The sequence below is a fragment of the Odocoileus virginianus genome, chromosome 10 (assembly GCF_023699985.2).
Source record: "Odocoileus virginianus isolate 20LAN1187 ecotype Illinois chromosome 10, Ovbor_1.2, whole genome shotgun sequence".
In the NCBI taxonomy this organism is placed as follows: Eukaryota; Metazoa; Chordata; class Mammalia; order Artiodactyla; family Cervidae; genus Odocoileus; species Odocoileus virginianus.
In genome coordinates this window covers 23,947,280-23,972,952 of record NC_069683.1, presented here as the reverse complement: position 1 = coordinate 23,972,952, position 25,673 = coordinate 23,947,280, and the positions used below count along the sequence as shown (strand labels likewise).

The 25,673-nt window shown below is 45.2% G+C and overlaps 2 protein-coding genes and 1 pseudogene across 3 annotated transcripts in view; 2 read left to right on the top strand and 1 right to left on the bottom strand.

Moving 5' to 3' along the window:
* The window catches only part of CAT (catalase), a 35,640-nt gene extending 31,544 nt beyond the window's left edge, over positions 1 to 4,096 (top strand). The window contains exons 11-13 of the mRNA XM_070473193.1: positions 435 to 542; positions 2,236 to 2,319; positions 3,387 to 4,096. Of these exons, the coding sequence (XP_070329294.1) occupies positions 435 to 542; positions 2,236 to 2,319; positions 3,387 to 3,452 (258 nt within the window). The 3' untranslated portion in view covers positions 3,453 to 4,096. The remainder of the gene's footprint in view (positions 1 to 434; positions 543 to 2,235; positions 2,320 to 3,386) is intronic.
* A 106-nt stretch (positions 4,097 to 4,202) lies between these two features.
* LOC110149684 (sterile alpha motif domain-containing protein 12 pseudogene) lies at positions 4,203 to 5,577 on the top strand (annotated as a pseudogene).
* A 6,228-nt stretch (positions 5,578 to 11,805) lies between these two features.
* Positions 11,806 to 25,673, bottom strand: part of ELF5 (E74 like ETS transcription factor 5) — a 32,486-nt gene continuing 18,618 nt past the window's right edge. For both annotated transcript variants that reach the window (XM_020912251.2, XM_020912250.2), the window contains 5 exons: positions 25,435 to 25,668; positions 21,399 to 21,449; positions 14,922 to 14,990; positions 13,824 to 14,019; positions 11,806 to 13,169 (listed from right to left, as the gene is read on the bottom strand). In XM_020912251.2, the coding sequence (XP_020767910.1) occupies positions 13,073 to 13,169; positions 13,824 to 14,019; positions 14,922 to 14,990; positions 21,399 to 21,449; positions 25,435 to 25,668 (647 nt within the window). In that variant the 3' untranslated portion in view covers positions 11,806 to 13,072. The remainder of the gene's footprint in view (positions 13,170 to 13,823; positions 14,020 to 14,921; positions 14,991 to 21,398; positions 21,450 to 25,434; positions 25,669 to 25,673) is intronic.

Here is a 25,673-nt window from a genome sequence, read left to right as displayed (position 1 = left end):
TGTCTGTATTAGGGTGTGGTGGCATTTTTAATTGTAGGCTACACTGCCTTTTATTTATAAGAGATTTATAGGCAGTGACCACAAAAGACATTATTAAAAAGAAATTATGAGCTATTATCTTCTTTTTTTTTTGGCTCCTCAGTTCCCCGACCAGGATTTGAACCCACGCCTGCCACATTGGAAGCGTGGAGTCTTAACCACTGGACGGCCAGGGAAGTCCCGTTATCTTCCTGTTTGACTTAAAACAAAAAGTGAGGAACTCAACATGTGACAGTTTCATCAATAGTTTCAAATTCTTCTTAAATTCAAAGCCTTTTTTCATTCTTATAGCAATGAGAAATCTTGCGTCTTCATTTCAAAAGTGGGGTTTGGGGTCAGTTTTGTTCGTGATAAAATAGTTATCTGATTCCCTGCCCTCTGTTTTCAATGAGCAGGTGCGGGATTTCTATTTGAAAGTACTGAATGAGGAGCAGAGGAAACGCCTGTGTGAGAACATTGCAGGCCATCTCAAAGATGCACAACTTTTTATCCAGAAGAAAGCGGTGAGTGATACTTTGTAAGCCAAACAGTGTCACCTGCTGGCAGGATGGGAGAGTGCAGCTGTGGGAGAAAAACCTTCAAAAGAAGTGTCCTTTCTATTTTACTTGAGTTAAGCAAACTTAAAAAAAATTCGTATGACTCCTCAGTAAACCTCTGATTCTATTCTTTCCGTGGCTTACCTCCGGTAGATACACCATATCCGTTAATCATTTACTCTTTGTCCAGTGTGTAATAATTTAGGTAAGGGCCAGTTGTCTCCTAATGCTATTCAATCTGACTGTAGCCAAGTTCCATGTTAAGAGAGTAATGTCCAGTTTCAAAATGTGGGTCCTGCCAGTTTTGCTTAGACTGTAGATGATAAGAAATATAGATTACGTCTTTGTGGTTTGAAGTCTGCCTGACGACTCGATGTTATGATACCCAGCCTGCCTTCAGAAGCAACTAGAAACATGCAGTTTTCTGGGGTAAAAACTGAGCTGCTTCCAAGGCTCAGGCTGACCTTTTGAGCGAAGGCGTCCCAGGGAGCTCCTGATCGTAGCTCGTGCTGTGTGCTCACTGTTGGTTTCCTGGCTGCCCTGGGCTCAGCCTCTCATAAATTTCGGAACCGCTGCCCTTCCCTTGGCTCTTGGCTGCCGCTTCTCTGTTCATAAGGGCAGCTCTGGGGCGTGTTCTAGGCGCTCTCTCTGCAGGCAGAGCGCTATAAGCCGTGTTTGATGAGCGTGTGTATGAAAGATAACCCTTTGATTCCCTGCACACTGGTACTTCTCGCTGTCTCACCCAGGCAGAGAGCCTGACAGTTGCTCTTTGAGATAGATGGGCCGGGTTTTTTCTCATCTTTCTTAGAAGAACGAGTAAGACTGTTTGTAAGCAGAGAATTGGGCTTAAACTCTTGGCCTTCTCCTTTCACGTATGGTAAAGCTGCCTGGCCTCTGTGGGTTCTTGATGTCCTACCTCCTGCTGTCTGCTAGGGATCAGCCCCTGGTCAGGAATTCCTTCTTGAAGTGTGCAGAGCTGCCCAGTACGGGCCGGCGTTTGTACACCTCACTTTATTTTCTATTGGCGTATAACTGCTCTACAATGTGTTCGTCTCTGCTGCACAACAAAGTGAATCAGGTGCATGGATGCATGCATCCCCTCCTTGAGCTACCCTCCAACCCCCGCCCCCATCCTACCTGTCTAGGCCAGCGCTGAGCTGAGCTCCCGATGCTGGACCGTAGCTTCCCACCAGCTGTCTACCTTATACCTGGTGTATACAGCTAACTGTAAATTCAGGCAGTGTTGGGGCCCGTTTGCTAATACAGATCACTGTAACTTGTTGCATTCCTCCGAGGTCCGCTCTTTACCTGCTGTAAATAGAGCTCACCTCCTAATGCATTTTTCTCGCCATGCGAGGTAGATTTAATCGGCTCATTTGTTTTTTATGGGAGTGGATACTGAACTCTATGAGGTAGACTTGACTGTCTCACCTATTCCATGAGGAGTGGGTGTTGAAGCTCAGGTGAATGACTTATCCGGGGTTGCTCAGCCAGTACACACCCAGGACCTAAGTCCCACTCCGTGTTGTTAAATGCCATGCGGCTCTGCCTCCTGTGGACGCGTCCCTCGTCCCCTCTGGAGTGAGGCCCGTGAAGCAGACACTCGGGACTGGTGTGAGGGGGCTAGGGTGATGTTCACATGGTTTTCGTTTGGTTTCAGGTTAAGAACTTCAGTGATGTCCATCCTGAATATGGCTCCCGCATCCAGGCTCTTTTGGACAAATACAATGAGGAGAAGCCGAAGGTGAGCCCAGAGCAGCCCGGCTGTGTGTGTGTGTGTGTGTCGTGGAGAGGCACAGTGGGGTTTTCTCTGACAGTGATTCTCCTCAGGCAGCCGTTCCATTTCTTAAGCAGCTGCTCACAACCTCAGCTGAGACGTAAAGAGCTTCATTTAAGCCCTGGGCCACATGAGGTTCTGGGGGGGGGTGTGTGTCCATGTAAGATTCTGGTGTGTGTGTGTGTCCATGTAAGATTCTGGTGTGTGTGTGTGTGTGTCCATATAAGATTCTGGTGTGTGTGTGTGTGTGTCCATGCAAGATTCTGGTGTGTGTGTGTGTGTGTCCATGTAAGATTCTGGTGTGTGTGTGTGTGTGTCCATGTAAGATTCTGGTGTGTGTGTGTGTGTCCATATAAGATTCTGGTGTGTGTGTGTGTGTGTCCATGCAAGATTCTGGTGTGTGTGTGTGTGTCCATATAAGATTCTGGTGTGTGTGTGTGTGTGTCCATGCAAGATTCTGGTGTGTGTGTGTGTGTGTCCATGTAAGATTCTGGTGTGTGTGTGTGTGTGTGTCCATGTAAGATTCTGGTGTGTGTGTGTGTGTCCATGTTAAGATTCTGGTGTGTGTGTGTGTGTGTGTGTGTGTCCATGTAAGATTCTGGTGTGTGTGTGTATGTCCATGCAAGATTCTGGTGTGTGTGTGTGTGTGTGTCCATATGAGATTCTGGGGGGTGTGTGTGTGTGTCCATATAAGATTCTGGTGTCTGTGTGTCCATAAAAGATTCTGGTGTGTACGTGTATGTGTGTATGTGATGTCCAACTCTTTGCAACCCCACCAGGTTCCTCTGTCCATGGGATTCTCCAGGCAAGGATATTAGAGTGGGTTGTCATCTACTCCACAGGGGCTGTAGTCCATAGGGTCGCAAAGAGTTGGACACAATTGAAGCGACTTAGCACATATGCTTATAAGACAAACTAAGATGGACAAATTCTGCATTGTTATTTTCATTTGAGCACAAATGAAAGCAGAAATAAGTACTGAGTCTCTGCCCGAGTGAGTTAATTAACCTGCTGGTCTTGCCCTTTTGAAACAGAACGCAGTTCACACCTATGTGCAGCATGGGTCTCACTTGTCTGCAAGGGAGAAAGCTAATCTCTGAGGGTCGGGGGCCCTGATCCTGCGCCACGTTGCCGTCCGCTTATGAAGCAAAGCATGCCGTTCACACCTGTACCCACTGATCGCTGAATGGAAGATTCTCCTGTGCCAGACGTGCAAATGCAAGTTTGTGTCTGTAAAATGATAATCCAGATTTCTATAGCAAATGATGTAACAATGGCTTTTAACCCTACTTTCCTGTGGGTGAATGAAGGCTAGGGCTTAACAATCATTTAAAAGAAACATGTATTTGCTTTTGACAGCTGATTATTCACTTAAAATGACTACAATGAAAGTTTCTAGCAGAAATATGATTTTGTTTGACAAGAAAAAGTCTTGGTGACATTAATGTTTACATATCATCTCATGGCCTATTTTATAAAAATATGACTAATTATATAAGAAGAAAAGATAAAAAGAAAAGGTGAGAAATTTTAATTTTTCTAAGTTCCCATGAGGAAGAACACATTGGTGTCTTTTGAAAATAACTTCAGCACCATCATGGCTTGATGTTTATTCCTGCTTTGAATTAATCAGATTTTTAAAAACTTGAATTACATTTTTCCTGATACAGCACTGATTTTGCAGTGGGCTTATTTGTAATTGCTTTTCTTTTTCCAATAAAATAATCTGTAAATAAAAATTGAAGACTGGTGTTTGATTTCTTTAGTCTCCATATATAACTTGAAGTGTCTCAAGATTCTTAATCTGAATATCATGTTATTAGATTGTTGTTGTTTAGTTGCTTAATCATGTCCAACTCTTTTGCGACCCCATGGACTGTGGCCAGACTCCTCTGGCTACAGAGGAGTAGCAAGATCCCAGGATCTTGCCTGGGATTTCCCAGGCAAGAATACTGGAATGGGTTGCCATTTCCTTCTTCAGGGGATCTTTCTGACCCAGGAATTGAACCTGGGTCTCCTGCATTGGCAGGCGTATTCTTTACTGCTGAGCCACCACAGATACTTACCCTTAAAATTGAAAATACTGGTTTCACAAGGATAGTGTATTATTTGTTTAAACGAATAGCCTTTATATACAGCTTCTGAGGTACAGGGGACCAGAACTTTATTCTATTGGGAAAAACAGCAAATTTCCCAGTTTTGAAAGTTACTCAGGGGTCCTGGAGCAGATGAGCGCAGAATATTTAGGTGAAAACGTGAGGAGGGGGTGGGATCGCGGGGCAGGAGGAGTATCTCCACCAAGAAAATTATGCATGCATTAGGGAAGCTCTGAGAGAATGGCTGTGGAAGCTCCCCACTGCGGTTTGAATCCACAGGGAATTGATCACCCTGCCCATGGTGAAGGTATTAAACTACAAATTGAAGGCGAAGGTGTTGAGTCTCAATCCATTAAAAATAAAACTTTCCAGAAGGTGCTTGAGCAAAAAGGAACCCCCAAGCGACTGCAGACAGAAGCCGAAACAACTAAGTCGGCTACGGTGAAGCTGTCAAAACCAGTGGCCCTGTGGACCCAGCAGGATGTCTGCAAGTGGCTGAAGAAACATTGTCCGAATCAGTATCAGATCTACAGTGAGTCATTCAAACAGCGCGACAGAACTGGGCGAGCCCTGCTGAGACTTACAGACAAAAAGCTTGAGTGAATGGGGATCGCCCAGGAGAACCTCCGGCAGCTCATCTTGCAAGAGGTGCTCCAGCTGAAGGCGCGCGAAGAAGTCAGAAACCTACAGTTACTCACGCAAGCCTCAGCCGAGGGTTCTCCATAAATGCAGTTAGCCTTCCAAGCTGCTGTCCTGCCAGTTAATACGAACATGGCCTGTTCCTCACAGAAAGACTAACTCATGGTACTGCCAGAAGATATCCTTGGAGCATTGACAGATTAACCAGATTAACTGAAAAACCACCCAGTCAGTCAAGATTACTGGCTTTGGAAAATCTTTGCTCTGGATTTTTAAACGAGGTGCATAATAAACAGTGCCAACTTGTTCCAAGTGGTCATTGGCAGACCATTAGCTGGAAAATTGCTTCCAGGTCCTGTTTTAGCATGGCAACTACTGGACTATTTTATTATGTGTGCAGATGGCATGATGTGTTAGAAAAAAAAAATTACAGCAGTCCTGCAATCTCAGTGGAAGTGTTCACAATATTATGCCCTGGTAGGAGTATAAACATGTCTCGATTGTGTTAAAAAAAAAAAAGTTACTTTGATCTCCTGTTCATTAGCTTGCTTCTTTTTATCTGATTATGAGTTTTAAGGTCTTTGAATTTTATTTTTCCCTTTCTTTCTTTCCAGTTTTATTGATATGTAATTGGCATAGAGCACTGTATAAATTTAAGGTGTACAGTATAATGATTCAACTCACATAAATAATGAAATGGTTATCACAATAAGTTTAATTAATGGGAATTCCCTGGCAGTCCAGTGGTTAGGACTTGATGCTCTAGTCATGGGCCCAGATTTGATCCTTGGTTGGGAAACTAAGATTCCATACGTTGTGTGGCGAGGTCAAAATAATATTACATTAGTGCAAACGTAATTGTGGTTTTTTGCATTGTTAACATTTGCGGTTTGATGTTGGGATACATTCTTAATGTGATTATGTTATACATAGTTTTAATGTGCATTTCTCACTTTATTTTTTGATAATGATTTATTACTTGCTCTTTATTTTATATTTACATTAGACTATGGAAATAATGTTAGGCAAAAAGCAAATTTGAGGTATTTTCTTATTTGAGTTCAAAATGGATTGCAAAGCAGTAGAGACAGCTTGCAACATGAGTAATGCACTTGACCCAGGAATTGCTAACGAATGTACAGTGCAGTAGTGGTTTTGCAAAGTTTTGCAATGGAAGGCCTTGAAGATGAGCGTAGCAGCCAGCCATCGGAAGTTGACAATGACCATCGAAGCTGATCCTCTCACAACTACCCAAGAAGTTGCTAAAGAACTCAACGTCAGCCATGCTGTGGTCGTTCAGCATTGAAACAAATTAGAAAGGTAAAAAAGCCTAATTAATAAGAGGGTGCCTCATGAGCTGACTTAAAATTTAAAAAAAAAAATCATCATTTTGAAATATCATCTTATTCTTCGCAACAACAACCATTTCTGGATCGGACTGTGACGTGTGATGAAAAGTGGATTTTATATGACAGCCAGTGACAAACAACCAGCTCAATGGTTGGACCAAGAAACAGCTCTCAAGCACTTCCCAAAGCCAAATTTGTACCAAAAAAAGGTCCTGGTCACTGTTCAGTGGTCCACTGCTGGTCCGATCAACTACAGCTTTCTGAATCCCAGCAAAACCATTACATCTGAGAAGTATGCTCAGCAAATTGGTGAGATGCACTGAAATCTGCATTTTGCAGGGACAACTTTTTGCAGGGAAAATGCTTCCATAGCCAGCAGGATGCAGAAAATGCCTTCCAAGAGTTTGATGAATCCTGTAGCATGGATTTTTACATTACAGGAAGAAGCAAACATTTTTCATTGGCAAAAATGTGTTGATTGTAGTGGTTCCTATTTTGATGAATAAAGATATGTTTGAGCCTAATTATAATGATTTAAAAATCACAGTCTGAAGCCGCAGTTATGTTTGCACCAACCTAATAATTTTAGTTAACATTCATCATCTCATATAGCTCCAACACTAAAGAAATAAAATTTTTTTTTCTCATGAGGAGAGCTCTTAGGATTTACTCTCAACAGCTTTCATATATAGCATACAGCCGTGTTAATGACATTTATTGTTATTGTTCCCTTTATTCTGTTCCCTTTTATTGAAAAAATGTCTTTTAAGAACTGCCTTTACTTGCTATCACTCTCTGTCTTTTCTTGAACCTACAAGCAGACTGCCCTTGTCAAGGTCACCAGTGACTTCTATGCCACTAAAATCCAGTGGTCCCATCCAGGAGTCCCACTTCTGGGTATATCCCCAAAAGGGGTGGAAGCAGGGACTTGAAGAGATATGTGTACGATGTGAAGTATTATTCATCAGGGTCAAAAGGTGAAACAACTTCAGGGTTCATTAATAGGTGAATGGATAAACAAGATGTATATCCAGATAGTGGAATATTATTCAGCCTTAAGAAGGAAGGAAATTCAGCTGCAGTGTGGCTGAATCTTGAAGACATGCTAAGTGAAATAAGTCTGATACAGATGGACAAGTATGGTATGATTCTACTTATACGAGGTACCTAGAATAGTCAAATTCACAAAGACAGAAAATAGAATGGTGGTTTCCAGGGACTGGGGGAGAGGGGAGTAGGGAATTCTTATTTAATAGGTATAGAGTTTCATTTGGAAGATGAAAAAGTTATGGAGGTGGATGGTGGTGATGGTAACATAACAGCGTGAATATATTTGCTCCTGAACTGTATACTTAAAAGCAGTTTAAAAATGGTAAATTTTATGTATGTTTTGCCACACAACACACGTACACACACAGGCTCAAAGCCCAAGGTCCATTCTCATCCTTACCTTCCGTAGCCTCTTGGCTGTGTTTGACACAGTTGATCATTGACACTTTCTTTTAAAAAAGAAACCCAGGTGTTTTTTGGTGATAGACTTCACATACCATAAAACCCATCCATTTAAAGTGTATGATTCAATGGTTTTTAGCATATGCACAGAGTTATGCAGTCAACATCACAATAAATTTTAGAATGTCTCTGTCACCCCCTAAAAATCTCTGTACTCATTAGCAGTCATGCACCATCCCCCCCACCAACTTAATCCTGCCCGATAACCCTTGGCCATCACGGATCTGTCTATAGATTCGCCTACATTGCACATTTTATCTAAATGGAATCATAACATGTGATCTGCAGTGGCTGGCTTCTTTCACTTAGTATAATGTTATCAAGATTCTTAGATGTTTTATCATGTATCTGTACTTCATTGCCTTCTGTTGCTAAATAATATCCCATTGTATGGATAAACTGTGTTTTAGTGATCCATTCATCTGTTGACAGACATTTGGGTGGTTTACACTGTTTTGGCTACTATGAATAATGCTGCTATGAACATTTGTGTATGTGTTTTTGTGTGGACATGTCTTTTCATTTCTCACATTATCACCTTCTTAAAAGACATTTTCACTTACCTTCTGACCCACTCTCTAAAAATCTGCTGGTAATTTAAAATCTGTTATTTACTGTTCGAAAAGGAGGGTTGGTCTGGACTTAGGGAAACATTGAAGAATCATCTTGTTGCTTTCAAATTCAATGTCAGAATTTTAGTTTAAAGTACATTAATTTTTTCCCTTCCCCAGGTAAAAGGGCATGACTCTTAATTTGTAAGCCCTGCTATGGAAATGAGTTTTCAAAATTTCTTAACACTTGCTTTTCTGAAAGAAAAACAATGGGCAAGCTTCTTGGCCATTTCTTTGCCTCTTAGCTCATGGTAAAGGCAAAGGGCCAGATTCTATTTTAAACAATCTTATAGGGCACACTGAAGGCTTTAAAATCGTCATCAGAGCTTTTAAAGATGTGAAAGGTGAATAGATGTGAACTCAAAAAGTTCTGTATACTTTTGAGTTTTTGAGAATTTTAATCACTCACATGTAGAAAGCTCCACTGTGGTTTTTTTTTTTTGTTTTTTTTTTTTTAACATTTGGCTGTTTGGTCAGTGATTTTTGCATTGTCATTTTAATTTTTGTTGATTTGCTTTGTTATTGTTTGTTTAAATGTGGTGCTTTAAATATCCCTTGTATTTTCTGCTCTGGAATGAATTACATTATGAAAGTCTATGTTTAAGTAAAACTCACATTTTAAGGAGTACAGTGGATTGAATGATGGTCCCTAAAATAATCTATCCATATCCTAACCTCTGGAACCTGTGAAGGTGACTTTATTTGGAGAAAAGGTTTTTGCATATATCTCCAGATGAGATCTGGCTTCCCAGGTGGCACAGCGTAAAGAATCTGCCTACCAATGCAGGAGACATAAGAGACTCCTCCTATGTGGGTTCGATTCTTGGGTCGGAAAGATCCCTTGGAGAAGGAAATGGCAATGCACTCCAATATTCTCGCCTGGAGAATCCCATGGACAGAGGAGCCTGGTGGGCTACTGTCCATGGGGTCACAAAGAGTTGGACACGACTGAGCACGCACGCATGGCATGATCATCCTGGACTGGGTCCTAAACTCCAAGGTCAGCTTTTAAGAGACCGAAGGACAGGAGAATGGGCAACTCCTATGTAGACGGAGGCAGAGACTGCATTTTTACAGCCACAAGTGAAGGAACCCCTGGAGACTGTAGAAGCTGGAAGGGGCCAGGAAGGGGTCTTCCTCAGAGCTTATGGAGAGTGCGTGGCCCTGCCGATGCCTTCATTTTGGGCTCATCCCCCAGAATTGTTAGAGAATGAATTTCTGTAGTTTTAAGTCACCGAATTTGGTGACTTTTGGACAGCCTTGGAAACTCATACAGAGACAGAGCTAGTTTAATGGTTTTACAGAAGGAGAACTTTTTGAGTAGCAGAGGGATTCATTTTTTTGTTCTTTGAATCACCTGAGGCCCACCTGCAGTGGGGGGACAGATCTCTTAGGTGGTGAGTGTACAGTCCACTGCTGCCTGCCCGGCCCCCACCTCAGTCCCTGCCATTCCCCAGAGCTGTTTGGTTCTGCTTTTTCACTGCCAAGCCCGGAGCCTGAAAGCTCTCAGCTCCCCTCCTGTTCGATAATTGCCAATTTCCTGGACAGTCTCTTCTTTCTCCTGGACTGAGAGGCTTGATCCAGTGCATCAACATGGTACTTCCCTCTTCACCTGGCTTGGACAGGGGTCCCAATTTCAAAATGTAAAACCATTCTGGTTACATGGGAAAAAAAAAAAGTGAATTGGTGCAGCCATCATGGAAAACAGTATGGAGGCTTCTCAAGAAAAAAAAAAAGAAAACTACCATGTGACCCAGCAATTCCACTCCTACATATATATCTGAAAAAAAACAAAAACACTGGCTCAAAAAGATGCATGCGCCTCAATGTCCAAAGCAGCATTGTTTACAATTGCCAACATATGGAAGCAACCTAAGTGTCCATTGACAGAAGAGTGGATAAAGATGTGGTGCATATATACAATGGAATATTACTCAGCCATAAAAAGAATGAAACTTTGCCATTAGCAGCAACATGGATGGCCCTGGAGATCATTATGCTTAGTGAAATAAGTCAGAGAATGACAAGTACTGTATGATATCACTTACTTGTGGAATCTAAATAATGCAACCAACTGCTGAATATAATAAGCAGACTTAGAGGTCGAGAGAACAGACTAGTGGTTGCTAGTGGGGGAGGGGGCAAACCAGAGGTGGAGGAATGGGAAGAACCAACTATTGGGCGTAAAATAGGGTACAAGGATGTATTGTGCAACAGTGGGAATATAGTCAGCATTTTGTAATAACTGTAAATAGAGTGTAACCTTTAAAAATTGTATTAAAAAAATTAAAAAGACAACCACCTCACACCAAACAGGGTACAAACAAAGTTCAAGGTATGAGGCAGCATGAAGTGGTGGCCAAATGCTCTTCCACCCAGGTCCAGGAAATCACTGCCACAGCACTGAGAAACTAGTGATGCCAGATCTGACTTTTAAAAAGAAATTGGTAATCTGGATTTGCCTATACATTTCCTGATTTTCAAATAAGGCAACTAATTCACAGTAAGAAACAGAACACCACCTCAAATACAAGCAACAAAAATGTGTGTTTGTATGCAAACCAAACAAAAACATACCTGTAGGCCCCACTGGTCCATGCATTCCATCCTGTGAGAACTCTGTCTTCAGAAGGAAAGGTGGTGGGGTAGATCACTGCCCTATATCTCTTACATCTTTGGGGCTCTCTAGGAATCTCCATCTCCTAAATAGTAGGAAATATTAATAGAAGGGTCATCAAAGGTCCATACAGTCAAAGTTATGGTTTTTCTAGTAGACATGTATGGATGTGAGAGTTGAACCATTGAACTGTGAAGAAAGCTAAGCACCCAAGAACTGATGCTTTCAAACTGTGGTGCTGCAGAAGACTCTTGAGAATCACTTAGACAGCAAGGAGATCAAACCAGTCAATCATAAAGGAAATCAACCCTGAATATTAATTGGATGGACTGATGTGAAGCTGAAACTCTAATACTTTGGCTACCTGATGCGACTTTGGCTACTCATTGGAAAAGACCATGGTGCTGGGAAAGATTGAGGGCGAGAGGAGAAGGGGGTGACAGAGTATGAAATGGTTGGCTGGCGTCGCCAACTCAGTGAATGTGAGTTTCAGCAAATTCCAGGAGATGGTGAAGGACAGGGAAGCCTGGCATGCTGCAGTTCATGGGGTCACAAAGAATTGGACACAAATTAGCCTCTGCACAATGTTTGCTGAGTTGGCCTTGCTTAACTGAACAATCCAGACAGTGTAACATGTTAAATATTTTATTCACATTGTTTATAAACTGTATCCACCTGGGAAACACATGAATCAAAAAAATAGATTATTTTACAGTCATTCACATTTTTAAAAAACAAGTTACTTTTGATGTGAAACTCTAAGATGGAGGTCTTCAGTCCATCTTGTGGTTCAGTGCCTCGTCCCATGAAGCTTCCTGCTCTGGGGAAGGGGTCCTGGGGGCAGTCCACCTAGCTGGAGTCACTAATGGCTCACCTACCAGTGACTGATGAGAAAACATCAGTGCACAACATTCACTGGTGTAAATCCACCGTCACTATTTTTGTCAAGGAAATATGCATTTTAGAGCTTGTGTACCCATCAGGTAGGAAAACAAAACAAGAGACTCATAGTTTAATTGGCTATTATAGAGCCATCAGTAAATTCCTGGCTCTATAAAGGTTTAATGTCTTGCCCACAGACAGAATCAGTGAATTATGATTTTATTGTGTTGACAGCTTGAACCATAGAAACAGCAGTGGTTTAGAAATTGATGCAAGTGTCTGTTGATTAACTCTTTGCAGATCTGATGCTCCCTACCCTGGAGAAGAGGGGGAATAAATTCAGCAAGAATTAAGAATGTGTTTAATTTTAAGTGTGTTAGCCCCGATAGATGGCCATGGGGGTTTTGCTAAAAAAATATTCTGGTTAAGAAAGTTACTATGCTAAATCCAATTATGTATCAGCTTGATGGCTTAGCTCTTTTACTAATTAAGAAACTTTACTATAGAATTTGACTTTAATAATTTAAAATCTGTTTATCTTATCACATCTCACCCCCTCCTACTATGTTAACTACAAACTAATCACTTTTTTTTTTTTTGCTTTGTGAGCTGCCACAGTTACCTATGTGAAAATTTTGGAGCCTTTGGGGTGGGAGCACCGGATGAGCCTCTAAGTGGCAGAACTGGATCCTTTTTCTCTGAGCAGCATTGATGGCCCTGGGCCTTGTGGTTCTGCAACTCTTCACTAGGGAAGTGATGTTTGATTAGGGTACCATAAAAGGTCACTCCCTCCTCGCCTTGGGTTTAAAAAAAAAAAAGAATTGCTTAAGGGTTGCGGCCATTACCCCCAAATAGACAACAACAACTCTGAATCCAGACGTAAGCTGAGATGTGGAGAAATTTTATCAGCACGTTGGCAGGTTTTTTTTTTTTTTAAAGGACTTTCCAATGTCTATTGCAATCTATTGTTTGAAAAGACAGAAATCCATTAAATGAGCTGGATGATGGAGCAGATCATAGCTTGTCTTCCTGCCACCCATGTGCGTTTTTTCCAAATTTGTACACTAATCTTCGGTCAACCCGTTCCAAAATTCCGGTTTTATAGTAGTACCTGCGAAGACAGCAGAAGAGAAACATGGGGAGGCTTCACACCAAGGCAAAACAACAAGACAAGCACTCCCCTCATTCCTCTCAGGTGACGAGGCCAGTCCGTGGTTACCCTGGTATTTTCACACCCTCTTATCAACTTACACTTAAACCTTTCCCAGACATCTTGAAGACTGAACCTCACCACATGCAGTTCAAAATATGTGTGTGTGTGTGATGGCCTCAGAGTGATCCCCGGGGAACATTGCCAAAAGAGGCAAGGATGGCGTGTCAGTTTACAAACCCTAATCCCACCTGAAACTAAGACCCAAAGTATAGCCTCATGACCTTTGGTTATCAAGCAAAAAGAGCCGTGTGATTTTCTGTGTGTGTGCCGCTGCTTCAGTCGTGTCTGACTCTTCCGCAATCCTGTGGGCTGTAGCCCGCCAGGCTCTTCTGTCCATGGGATTCTCCAGGCAAGAATACTGGGATGGGTTGCCATGCCCTCCTCCAGGGGATCTTCCCGACCCCGGGATCAAACCCGCATCTCTTACGTCCCCTACATTGGCAAGCGGGCTCTTTACCACTAGCGCCACCTGGGAAGCCCAATTTTCTACGGCTGACCATTCTATGTAACTGTGGCGGCAGACTCATGGCATTTTTCGTGCTGTTCACTTACCTCAGAGCTCTGCTCAGCTTTTCATATGTCATTCTGTCATTTTTCTTCCTTTGTCCCCACATCTTCGCCAGGGCTTCTGATTTAACCACCCGAAAAATACCTTGTTCCCTATCTTCCCATTCCAGAATGCCACAGTTTTCCTCAGGAGATAGAAGCAGATCTCGCACAAATTCCCATAGATGAGAACTCTGGAGGCCTTTAGGGAAGCAAAAAAAAAGTGAAAAAATTAAAAAAAAGTTTTTGAGTCATACAACTTCTTATGAAACCATGAGAATTGCTCCTTCATGGAGTTATGTCCCAAAGTTATGACCGAGCACTCTACTTGGAGACTTACTGAGCTGTGAAATGTTCTCTTCTGCTAAAACAATTACAAAACACCCACAGAGACACCAATTTAGCGACATTGGTTCATGAAGCTTCCCTGCTCTATGGAACTCCCGACCAATTCTTATGGAATTAATGGCATGGCATTCGAATGATGCTTTCATTCTTCTTTCTGACAAGCACCATGGTTCTACTGAGGCTCCATAGCTACAGCCATCTGGCTGGACTAATCCTACAGCTGTGTTTTTCATGAAAAACTGGTATTTCTCTTGTTCCATTGTATCGTAGTTAAAACTGACTCTGGAGGTGGGTTTGGGTCCTCTTCCTCTTCTTGCTCTGTAACTAAATCTCTCTAGTTACTATCTCTCTCAAATGGGTTAGTAAGAGTACCTATTTCATAGCACAGGTTAGAGGATCATGATTTAATGTGTTAAATGATTAGCCCAAGCCCAGCAGGATTGACCTTGTAGATCTGTCTCAGTGCTGGGAAAGCTCTGAGAGAAGGATCCACAATAGACCAGGAGAAAAAACCCTTGTTTAAAGATTCAATCTGGCTAAAACATTTACTTACTTTAATTCTCCTATTATGATTTCCAAGGGAAAAGAAAAATTTGATAACACTTATAAAAGTAATCATCAGTTTCTCTGCTGTCTTATTTGGGAAATAACTAGTCCTGCTCAAACACTGGGTCTCAAAGCTTATTGAAGTAGATAATGTTGTCTCATGAATGGTTTCAAGAAATTAGCAACGACAAATGACATCAGTACACTTACTTGTTCGACTATGACTGTGACAGTCTTGACTTTTGATGCCACCTGTTTTCAAGCAACTGGAATCAGCATCTGGAACAGAGTGATTTACAGCTGCAGGAAGAAATCTAGAGGCTACACTCTGACCTTAAGTCACAACAAATGAGCAGCTATTAACTGGACACCTTCGTGGTAGGAGACAGCTGGTGCTGGGTGTTCTGGGGGTAATTAGTAGGTCTCAGGAGAATTTGTATTCAACACTGGGGCCCAACTGTGTGTCAGATTCCAGGCTCTGAGCTGGAAACAGAAAATGAACAAGGCAGACTTGGTCCTTGCTCAGGTAGAGGCTGAGGACTATAGGGCAAGGAAAATACAAGTGAAACACAAATCGCCTCTGTATTAAGTGTTATGAAGGAACGAGGCATTAGACAGAGAATGGAGGCAGGCGAAAGCCCCTGCTGCATCTAGATGGGGTGGCCAGGGCGGGTCTCCTGGAGGGGACACATTCGTGCTGATATCAGGAGGTGGGAGAGGGGTTTGGAGGGGAGGAGCAGAGTGCAAAGCCTAGAGGACCGCGGGGTGCTGGGGGTGGCCGGAGGTGTTGCCTCTGGGACAGCGGGCTGCTGCCAAGTCCCGTGGGCACCTGGTAAGGGCGAGGGATTTTATTCAACCAGTGAAGACTTAGGACTTTGACAAGATCCACACTTTAAGAAGATCCCTCTGGCTAGCATGTGGACAACAGACCAGAAGGGACACAGGGAAAAGCAAAGAGACTAAAGCTTATGAAGAGCAGAAAGCAAAGCATGAAATCAATGCAGGGTTAGATTAGAACTCAGGTTGTGGCAGTCTGAGACAGGGGTATAGTTTCATAATTACGGAACAACCTAAATGGGAAAAGAATTTGAAAAAGGAGAGGTACATGCATAGGTATAACTGAGTCGCTTTGCTGAAAACAACATTGTTTATCAACTATACACCAACATAAAATAAAAAATCTGGCCTTCCATTTAGAAGCCACAGCTACAGGTCCACAGAGGTTTCTAGCAGGGGGTGGTCCTTCTCCTGTCAACAGGTAGAGTTTGCGGTTCCCACACCTCCAATGTGGGCGGTGAACGGAGCCCAGAATTCACGCTCTGAGACTCCCAAGGCTGGCAGGAAGACGTCACAGCCCAGGTCATGGCTGGGTCCAACGGCCAGCCCTGCAAGTGGAGTCTTGGAAGAGGATCCTCCACCCCTCTCCTCTGGCCTCCCTTCCCCCTCCCATCCCCACCTCCCTTCTCCAGGGTCTCCCCTCCCCCTCCTCAAACGCAGGACTTGGATGCCTTGCATGGTATGCAAGCCTCCCATGCAGAGCTCTGCCCAAATTGCCTGTTTGTATGTGAATAATAAATGTTGTTTGAGCCGCAAAAATAAAATTAAAAATAAAAAAAACACAAAGTGTACATGATTAAAATCTGAAAGGTGGCAGCAGACCACCCCTCCCCACCCCCACATCGCCTTGCTCCCTCCACTCCAGCCGCAGTGGCCTCCCACCTCTTTCTGAAACTCACAGGTACCTCCTGCCTTGGGGCATGCGCTCCCTTGGCCCCGAGCGCTCTTCCCTGGGGTGTCCACGGGCTCACGCTCTCACCTCCATCTTTGCTCAAAGTCACCATTTCAGGGAGGCCCTTTCTGACTGCCTGAGCCAGAAGTGCACACACTCATCCTACTCAACACCCCACGTCCTAGTTCTATTTTTTTGCTGCCTTATATGCCGCCATGGAACATATTATGTATTTATTTTGTTCACTGGCTGACTCTCCCCACGAGAGGGCAGGGGTTTGTGTTCCCATGTGTATCCCCAGAACCTAGCACAGTGCGGGGCATACAGTAGGTGCTCAATAAGTGCTGTGGCACAGTCATGTACTGCACTATTCTCACCATCCCTGCTGTAGGGAGGCGATGCTGTATGACAAGATAAGCATGCTGTCCAGGGAGGGAGTGGTGTCCCGTGCACCACACCACTGTGCAGGGCGGCTGGCCTCAGTGACCATGGGTCTTGTCACTCTGAGGGGTGACAGCCTCCAGGGCTGCCCCGTGGTCTCCCGGGCAGAGGCTGCCATGATAGTCAGGCCTTTCACACCCAGACCTCCGCTTGGTTCTCCAGGTTTATCTCTTGCTGCTCCTCAACTCCATCCCTCCTCTTGGGTCAGAGGGTCCCAATAGGGCTTGACTCTCTCCTGCCTCAGGGCCTTTGCACAGGCTCCCTGCCTCCCACTTCCACCCAACTGACTCTGTTTTCACAAAACTCTTCAGAAAGTCTTCTTGGAACCTACCCTTCCCTGTCCCACAGCACCTGTGGGCTCCTCAGTGTCCAGCACTGGTCCCACCATCCCTCGACTGTAAAGGTCCACCTCGACTATCGGTCACCTGAGCTGACAGCTGATATTCATGGAAAGTGGAAAGTGTTAACCGCTCAGTCGTGTCCGACTCTTTTCGACCCCGTGAACTGCAGCCTGCTAGGTTCCTCTGTCCATGGGGATTGCCAGGCAAGAATACTGGAGTGGGTTGCCATTCCCTTTTCTAGGGGATCTTCCTGACCCAGGGATCGAACCTGGGTTCCTGCATTGCAAGCAGATGAGTGCTTACTAAATGCCAAGTGCTTGGTGAGGGCTTCACAGACAGTATCTCATTTCATCTTTACCAACACCCCTTGAGGTATTATTGCTTTTCCCCTTTATTGAGGAGCAACTGAAGCCCAGAGAGTTTAAGAGTTTCACCCAGAGAGGTGGAGCCAGGACTCGGACCTAAAGCAGTTCTGTTCCAAAGCGGATGTTCACAACTACTGCTTCAGCGTGTCTCTTGTGGCAAGTGTTCAACAGATACTTAATGAATAGTTATTAAAGTCTGTTCAACATTTGCTGTGGCCAGGTGGTCACCCAATCTTAGCCACCCTTACGATGCATGTTTCTTACTTTCCCCACTTTACATATAAGGAGACAAAGGTGTCTCACTGGAGGTCCCTCACTCACAGGCTCCTGTGGGACCACATGAAACAGGGAACTTAGACCCAAGTGGGAGGGAACAGCCGGTGAACAAACCCATAGTGGTGATAAACGGGGTGGAGAAAGGTGCAGAAGTAGCGTGAAAGGATCGAGGCGGTGGTGAAGGGGCTGAGCGACACTGCAATCATAACAAGAGCCAGCAGAGAAAGCTCTCGGACAAGAAGAAAGCTGAGCAGGATGGAGTGAGCCCTGGAGACGTTTGGGGAGCCTGCCTAACAGCGGAGCTGCGATCACGTCTAATTTTCTGGCATCGGAGCCCTCGGCTCAAGTAACGGCAGCACATCGTTCACTGGAACGAACAATGACATGAACGTGTGACTTCAGGGTTCGGGGTCCCGTCGGCCTCCCCTCTGCTAATTTCCTACGTTACAGCCTCGGAGTGTATCACTGTGGGAAAATAGGCCTGAGCGCACAGGCCAAACCACAACAAATGCTCAGGAGAGATCAGCTGACAGTGGAGATGCTGCCAAATGGAGGTGAACTCAGGTGAGCAGGGCTGATGGTCAGTTGATCAAGACGGAGAAAGGGCTTCACCCTCCTCTCAGATCCGGTGCCATGCTCTGCGGCGTCGCCTGCAGAGCAGACCTGGCCTTTGTTTTAATTTAATCTTTCAGGAAGGGAGAAAACAAACAGAGCGGTCAAGATAAACAAAGGCGAACTATTATCTGGACAACAGCTTTCACTGAAAGGCCCAAATGGCAAGAACAGGTGGAAGAGAGTCATGCTTTTAATTCTTAAGATTTCTCCCATGTGCTTTGGACAGAAGCTACGTGGCTGGATGGGATGGATGCAGGATTGATCAGCAAGAGGTGGGGTGGGTGGGACGGTGGGCGTTTCCACCTGTGGGTCTTGCCAGAGATAAACAGTCCTGCTGTATCCATTCCTACTTCTCAGCGGTGGATTTGGCGGTCATCAAGGGTCAGCTAGGCTGGAGGCCCACTTGGCTGGGGGTGGGGATGGAGGGGCTGAAGCCATCACTGGGTGGCCACATTGAGGGAGGTTCCCACATCCAAAGCTCTCCAAGGTGGCAGCAGGGGCAGCAGCATGGTGAACCCCACTCCCACCCCCAGCTTCTCTTCAGAGGTCTGCAGCATCTGAGGGTCGCTCTCCCTGCCTCACAGTGACCTTCATCTTGAATGTGTCCCTGCAGCGGGGCTGTGCCTGACACGGGCCAATGGGAACAGGGCCCAGGCTATCTGTTGTCTGTGGGATTTGGAGAGGTTTGCTTGCCTTGAAACTGGAGACTGGTAAAGTGTGGCCAGAGGATATGTTCCCTGTCGTTGACTGAAATCACGCTCACTGTCCTCCAGAAGCTGGGATAGAGACTGGAGGGGCAGTGCCTACACTGAGCTTGTCACACACACGTCCCCAAGAGGCCAGCCGTCCAGTCACAATGCCTGCATCTCGGGCCAGCACAGGAGGTGCCTGGCAGCAAGGCTGGGCCTGCAGGCTTGGTTCACTGGCTCTTCTGAGGCGGGAGTGGGGCAGGGCCGGGGAGAGGAGAGAACAAGTGGAGAAGGGCTGGGGTGCATCCCTTGGGCCCCTTCTGATGGTTTCCCAGCTTGTTGGGTGTAAGTCAAATATCCCCTGCTCTCTGAATCATTGTGGTGCTGGGCCCAGACTCAGAGGAATCCTGAGTCCCAGGTCTCAACTGAGTGGACAGCAAAGTGAGCACAAGGGTCTGGGGGCACGTGTGCATGCATGTGTGTGCACCTGTGGGCGTGTGGTACAGAGCGTATAAGAGCATAGACCTTGAGGAGAGGAGTTGGAATCTCAGTTCTGCAATGACTTGTGACTTGCAAGTTCCAGCTCTTCCAGTTTCCTCAGCAGCAAATGGAGATAATGCTACTATCTAGTGAAGTTACTCAGTGGTAGAGATGTGGATGGGCCAAGAGACTATCATACAGAGTGAAGTCAGTCAGAAAGAGGAAAACAAAGGTCATATATTAACACATACATGTAGAATCTAGAAAACTAGTATAGATGTCTTACTTGCAAAACAGAAATAGAGACACAGATGTAGGGATCAAACATGTGGATATCAAAGGAGGAAAGTGGGGGATGGGATGAATTGAGAGATTGGGATGACATATATACACCACTGATACTAAGTATAAAATAAATAACTAATGAGGAGCTATTGTGCAGCTCAGGGAACCCTACTCATTGCTCTGTGGTGACCTAAAGGGGAAGGAAATCCAAAATAAAAGAGGGGATATATGTCTACATATAGAGGATTCACTTTGTGGTACAGTAGAAACTAACATAGCACTGTAAAGCTACTATACTCCAATGAAAATTAAAAAATAAAAATAAATAGTGAAATTATGATGAGGATTGTGGTGCTGGAGAAGACTCTTGAGAGTCTCTTGGCCTGCAAGGAGATCAAACCAGTCAATCCTAAAGGAAGTCAGTCCTGAATATTCATTGGAAGGACTGGTGCTGAAGCTGAAGCTCCAATACTTTGGGCACCGGATGGGAAGAACTGACTTACTGGAAAAGACCCTGATGCTGGAAAAGATTGAAGGCGTGAGGAGAAGGGGACGACAGAGGATGAGATGATTGGATGGCATCACCAACTCGATGGACATGAATTTGAGGAAGCTCTGGGAGTTGGTGATGGACAGGGAAACCTGTCATGCTGCAATCCATGGGGTTGCAAAGAGTTGTACATGACTGAGAGACTGAACTGAACTGAACTGAAATAACTTAATGTACATAGGATACTTGGCTTGGCAGCATGCTGGGCACGTAGTAAGGGCTTCACAAATGGCCACCATAGCTATTAATTTAATCTTACAGTTATTGAAGATGGATGGGAACATTGCCTGAAGCTCCCGGATGCCACTTTGTCCCGGTTGGTCAAGCCCCCAGACCAGGACCTTTGCATGGGTCTCAGTAACCAAGACCAACCTTCATCATCATTAGCTTTAAAAATTGAAAGCTCCAAAAGCTCCCTTTCCTAAACCTTCTCCATCTGCGGAAGTGAAACCATGAGGGTTAATTTTCAGTTAACAAGGCCATTTGAGATCCTCCATTGCCTTATAATTATAAATGTGATCTGCTTAATGAGCTCTGATTTTTAGACATTATCAACCACAAGGCCTCTAATGGTTGGTAATTTATAATTATAGTTTTTACTGCTAATGGGTACCAGTATTTGGAGTAACTATTCTGCTGGCATAGGTTAGGCATTTTATCTGCACTGTTACTTGAACTCATCATGACCCAGTGAGGGTCCGACTATTTTATAGACAAAGAAATTGAGTCTGGGGGAGGATAAAGAAGCCGCAGACCCAAGCCCCATGCCCTGTCCACCATGTTTCACCCGCCATCTTCTCTTAGTCTCCCACTGTTTCAGGTTGTCAGCCTTTGAGTGAAGTCCTACAAGGACCATCAAGCCCACGTGCACTACAATCAATAGCCACCGCACAACAGTATGAACTTGGTTACTCACAGTCTTTGAGGGTGGCCTTGGTCTCATCAGGATCATTAAAAAAGGAGTAACCTGGGAAAGAAAAAGAAATCCATTAACCATGGCGTACAACCCTGGTTTCTGTGGCCAGGCCAGAAGGGGAGGTGCTGCGGAGAAGGGGGGTGATTTTATCCTCTGCGAGGTAGTTTTATTTCAGAAGGAAACTTGGAGACCACCTGGCCCATATAGGTCCTGGCTCGGGGTCGGGAGGCCTGAGCTCTGCACTGTTCTGAGTCACTGACCCTTGTGCAGACTTGCCAGTCACCCAGCCTCCAGGCGTGCGTGCCTTCCTGGCAACATGTGACAAAACCACCCTGACCACCCTGTTGGCTGTGTCTGTGATCTGGGATGTGACATGCTGGTCAAGAATGGACACAGGAGGCCTTAAGAAACCCGATGTGACGATTCAAAGAGCAGTCTGGAGACTGGTGTTTTTTTGAAGGGTGGGGTGGGTTGGGGCTGGATCAGGACTTTCAGATCACGTTTTCACGTGGCACCACAGGCTGGAGGACATCCATTTTCTAACGTGGCGTCCAATGTGAGGGCCAGTTTCAGTTTACTGAGAAGACGGGAACAGGGCACAGCTGTGACTGCTGACTCCTAGGGCCGCTGGTTCTTGGAACGACTGGTTCTGGTCAGCCATGCACTGTCCCTTCTTCCCAAGAACAGATGGGGTTGCTGGGTTCCTCTCCTGGGCTGGGGAGCCGCCTCCTTCCTCCTCCCTTCCCACCGACCCCACCCTCAGGGACCAGGGTCCCTCTGATTCTGGGCCCTTAAATCCCACTGCACTACCTGTGGAGCCAGACCACATGCTGGGCATAGAGCCCCCCCTTGACTCCTCTCCTTGCCAAAACTTGGTCCGTTTTCTTTTCTGTCAGAGCCCTAATCTATGGGGTCATATAAGGCCTAACTGGCCTTCTCAAGTGGTGCTAGAGGTAAGGAACCCTGAGATGTGAGTTCGAAACCTGGGTCGGGAAGATGGCCTGGTGGAGAGCATGCAGCCCACTCCTGTATTCCTGCCTGGAGAATCCCATGGACAGGGGAGCCTGGCAGGCTACAGACTACAGGGTTGCACAGAGTCAGACACGACTGAAGTGACAGCATGCAGATACGCATGCAAGGCCTAACCTAGGTAATAACCAGTTTAACATATAACTTATAGTCCAAACAGGGACTCTTTTGAGAACGAAAAATAGGATAACAGGTGAAGACACTATGTCCTGGGCAGATTGGGACACTGGAAACTTTGGTCACAGTACCTGCATTTCAATACACTGTACACATTCCCGCCCAAGGAACATTAAATAGAGATCTGAGAACAGAGCAGGCTGATGGAGTAATCTCACTGCTCAACATGATAACTGCCCTGGCCTGCAGGCTGCCTGAAAGTCCATCACTGGGGGTGGCTTTGGGGCTCCTAGGATCCTTTAGAATAAGAAAAGGCAACTTGTGGCCTGTTTAAAAACCAGCTGGTTTTTCACTTATCCATTTTGCACAGACCTTGAGGTGATGGGACCAGGGACAGGAACGTTTTGATGTAATAATTGCCTGGAACAGAAGGGCCCCAGAGGGGAGATCCCAGCACAGGACCTGCAGGGGCCTGGAGACAAACGTTATTGACTTGACCTTTGACTGAGGCTGGCAGTGCCAAGCTGCATCTTCTCCTAGGATGGGATACTCTTCTCTGTGGTGCTGGGATTTTTGTGCAAGGCTGATCCCTTGGGAGTGTTCCGAATGGAGCCTACCTCCTCCCTGAGATTCTATGATTTGCTCAGATTTGCCTTGTTTCTAGGAAGGTCCATTCTGTGCAGACCACTGATACTGGCAAATCACTGGCACTGGCAATAGTCAAGTATGGACTGGAAATCAAGGGACAGCAGGTCTGTTTGTCCCTTCCTTGCCCTCAAGAGGTCATGGTTCCTAGGGCAGAAGCCAAGCAGTGCCTGAGGGCCCCTGTCCTGGGCTTTTGTTCCCTTAGGCACACATGATGGGGGAGATCAAGGTGGGGGCAAAGAATCTTAGAGCTGGAAGGTCCTCTTTGGGTTCCTGTCCACATAGGAATCCCTGTCACAGCACGTCCATCAAGTAAGGGACCATTAGGTTGCTTGATTACTTCTGGTGATGGGGAGATTCCTACCTATGATAACTTTGAAACAGCCTTTTTATTATTTTTTAATTTGATTTTTATTTTTTTAAACACCAAAAACATTTTGTATTAGAGTATAACTGATTAAAAATGTTGTTATAGTTTCAGGTGAACAGAGAAGGGACTTGACCATCCATGAAACAAAAGAAGGTGCTTTTAGAAATGTCTCCTTAAATTGAGCTGAAATGTGTTTCCTTTATTTATTAAATTATTTCTGCTTCTTGGTTATACTCTTGATGACAAAAGCAGGTGTCATTCACTGTATTTGCTTCCTTAACTGCTTATGCCAGGTAATGTTTCACTGAATCCTGTCAAGAAGGCTGAGGATGTGTGTATCATTACCCCACCCTAGAGGTGAGACAATGGAGATTCACAGAGGTTTAACCATGTGCCAGAGGTCCTGTGGCTCTGATGTATTAGAGCCAGGGTAGGAACAAAGGTCTTTCTGATCTCGCAGCCCTTGCTTAGTGCTGACTTTCCATGAATCAGCCTTGTTTTCTGTGTGACCCTGGAGAAGTTACTTAACAACTTGGGACCTCAGTCCCTTTATCTGCAATATGGGGAAACAGAATATATGTTCTCAAAAGGCCTTTCCAGATTTAAAAAAACCTGTCCACATACATTCTACTCTTTCAGGGCATGTGTGTGCATGTTAAGTCTCTTCAGTTGTGTTTGACTCTGCACAGCCCCATGGACTGTAGCCCGCCAGGCTCCTCTGTCCATGGGATTCTCCAGGCAAGAATACTGGAGTGGGTTGCCATGCCCTCCTCCAGGTGATCTTCCCAACCCAAGGATTGAACTTCCAGCTCCTATGTCTCCTGTATAAGCAAGAGTGTTCTTTACCACTAGTATCACCTGAGAAGCCCCTTTCAGGGCATGAAGTGAAAGTTGCTCAGTCGTGTCCGACTCATTGTGACCCCATGGACTATACAGTTCATGGAATTCTCCAGGCCAGGATACTGAAGTGGGTATAATACTGGAGTGGGTAATCTATCCCTTCTCCAGGGAATCTTCCCGACCCAGGAATCGAACTGGGGTCTCCCTTATTGCAGGCAGATTCTTTACTAACAGCTATCAGAGAAGACCCCCTTTCAGGGCATGTGATGTGTTAAATAAAGATACTGGCGCCGCCTTGTGGCCATTTGCTCCTTGCCCATTAGGAATGTGATGAAAGGAAAGTGCAATTAGTTGAGCCTCCCTGGAAACAGGGAAGGTAAAGGGTCTAGTTAATTTTCTTCCACTGCTTAATGAAAGGTTAAGCCGAAGTCTCTTTCTGTTCACTTTTTATGGCTACCAGTCTTTATGAACATAATATTTTGTTGTATCAGCCTGGTTCCTGGGCAATCCCTGAAGATGTTTTAGTTTTCTTTTTCTTTCCTTATTTTTTGAAAAAAATGGACTCAACTTACTTTCTTAGTACTCACTCTATTTTACCTCCAATCTCTGATTCTAGTGTGCTAGAGATTCCAGAGAGAAGGTAATGGCACCCCACTCCAGTACTCTTGCCTGGAAAATCCCATGGATGGAGGAGCCTGGTAGGCTGCAGTCCATGGGGTCGCGAAGAGTCAGACATGACTGAGCGACTTCACTTTCACTTTTATGCATTGGAGAAGGAAACGGCAACCCACTCCAGTGTTCTTGCCTGGAGAATCCCAGGGATGGGGTCGCACAGAGTCGGACACGACTGAAGTGACTTAGCAGCAGCAGCAGAGATTCTAGATATGGAAAGGCCTGGTTAGTAGAGGATCTGGGTTAACAGTTGCGGTTAATAAAATATCACCACGTGAGTCCTGTGGTGGGGCAGGACCTCAGAGGTCATCTGGTCCCAATCTCAAGTCCCTGTCCTTGAGGCCCCGTGCTCTGGACACTGACCTTGTGAGCGGATGCTTTGGAGGATAAAGTATAGATACTCCCCGCAGACGCCGGCAGCCTCCATGAACTCCTCCTGTGTCATGCCACACAGCTGTAGGCCACTGATGTTGAAATGGCAGAAAGAGATGCAGTTGGCGTCCAGCTTGTACTGGTCGCAGCAGAACTGGAGCCATTCCCAGACGTGGCGCTTCGTCCAGTACTCAGGGTGGACGGACGTCCAGTAGGAGTCGCAAGCTGCA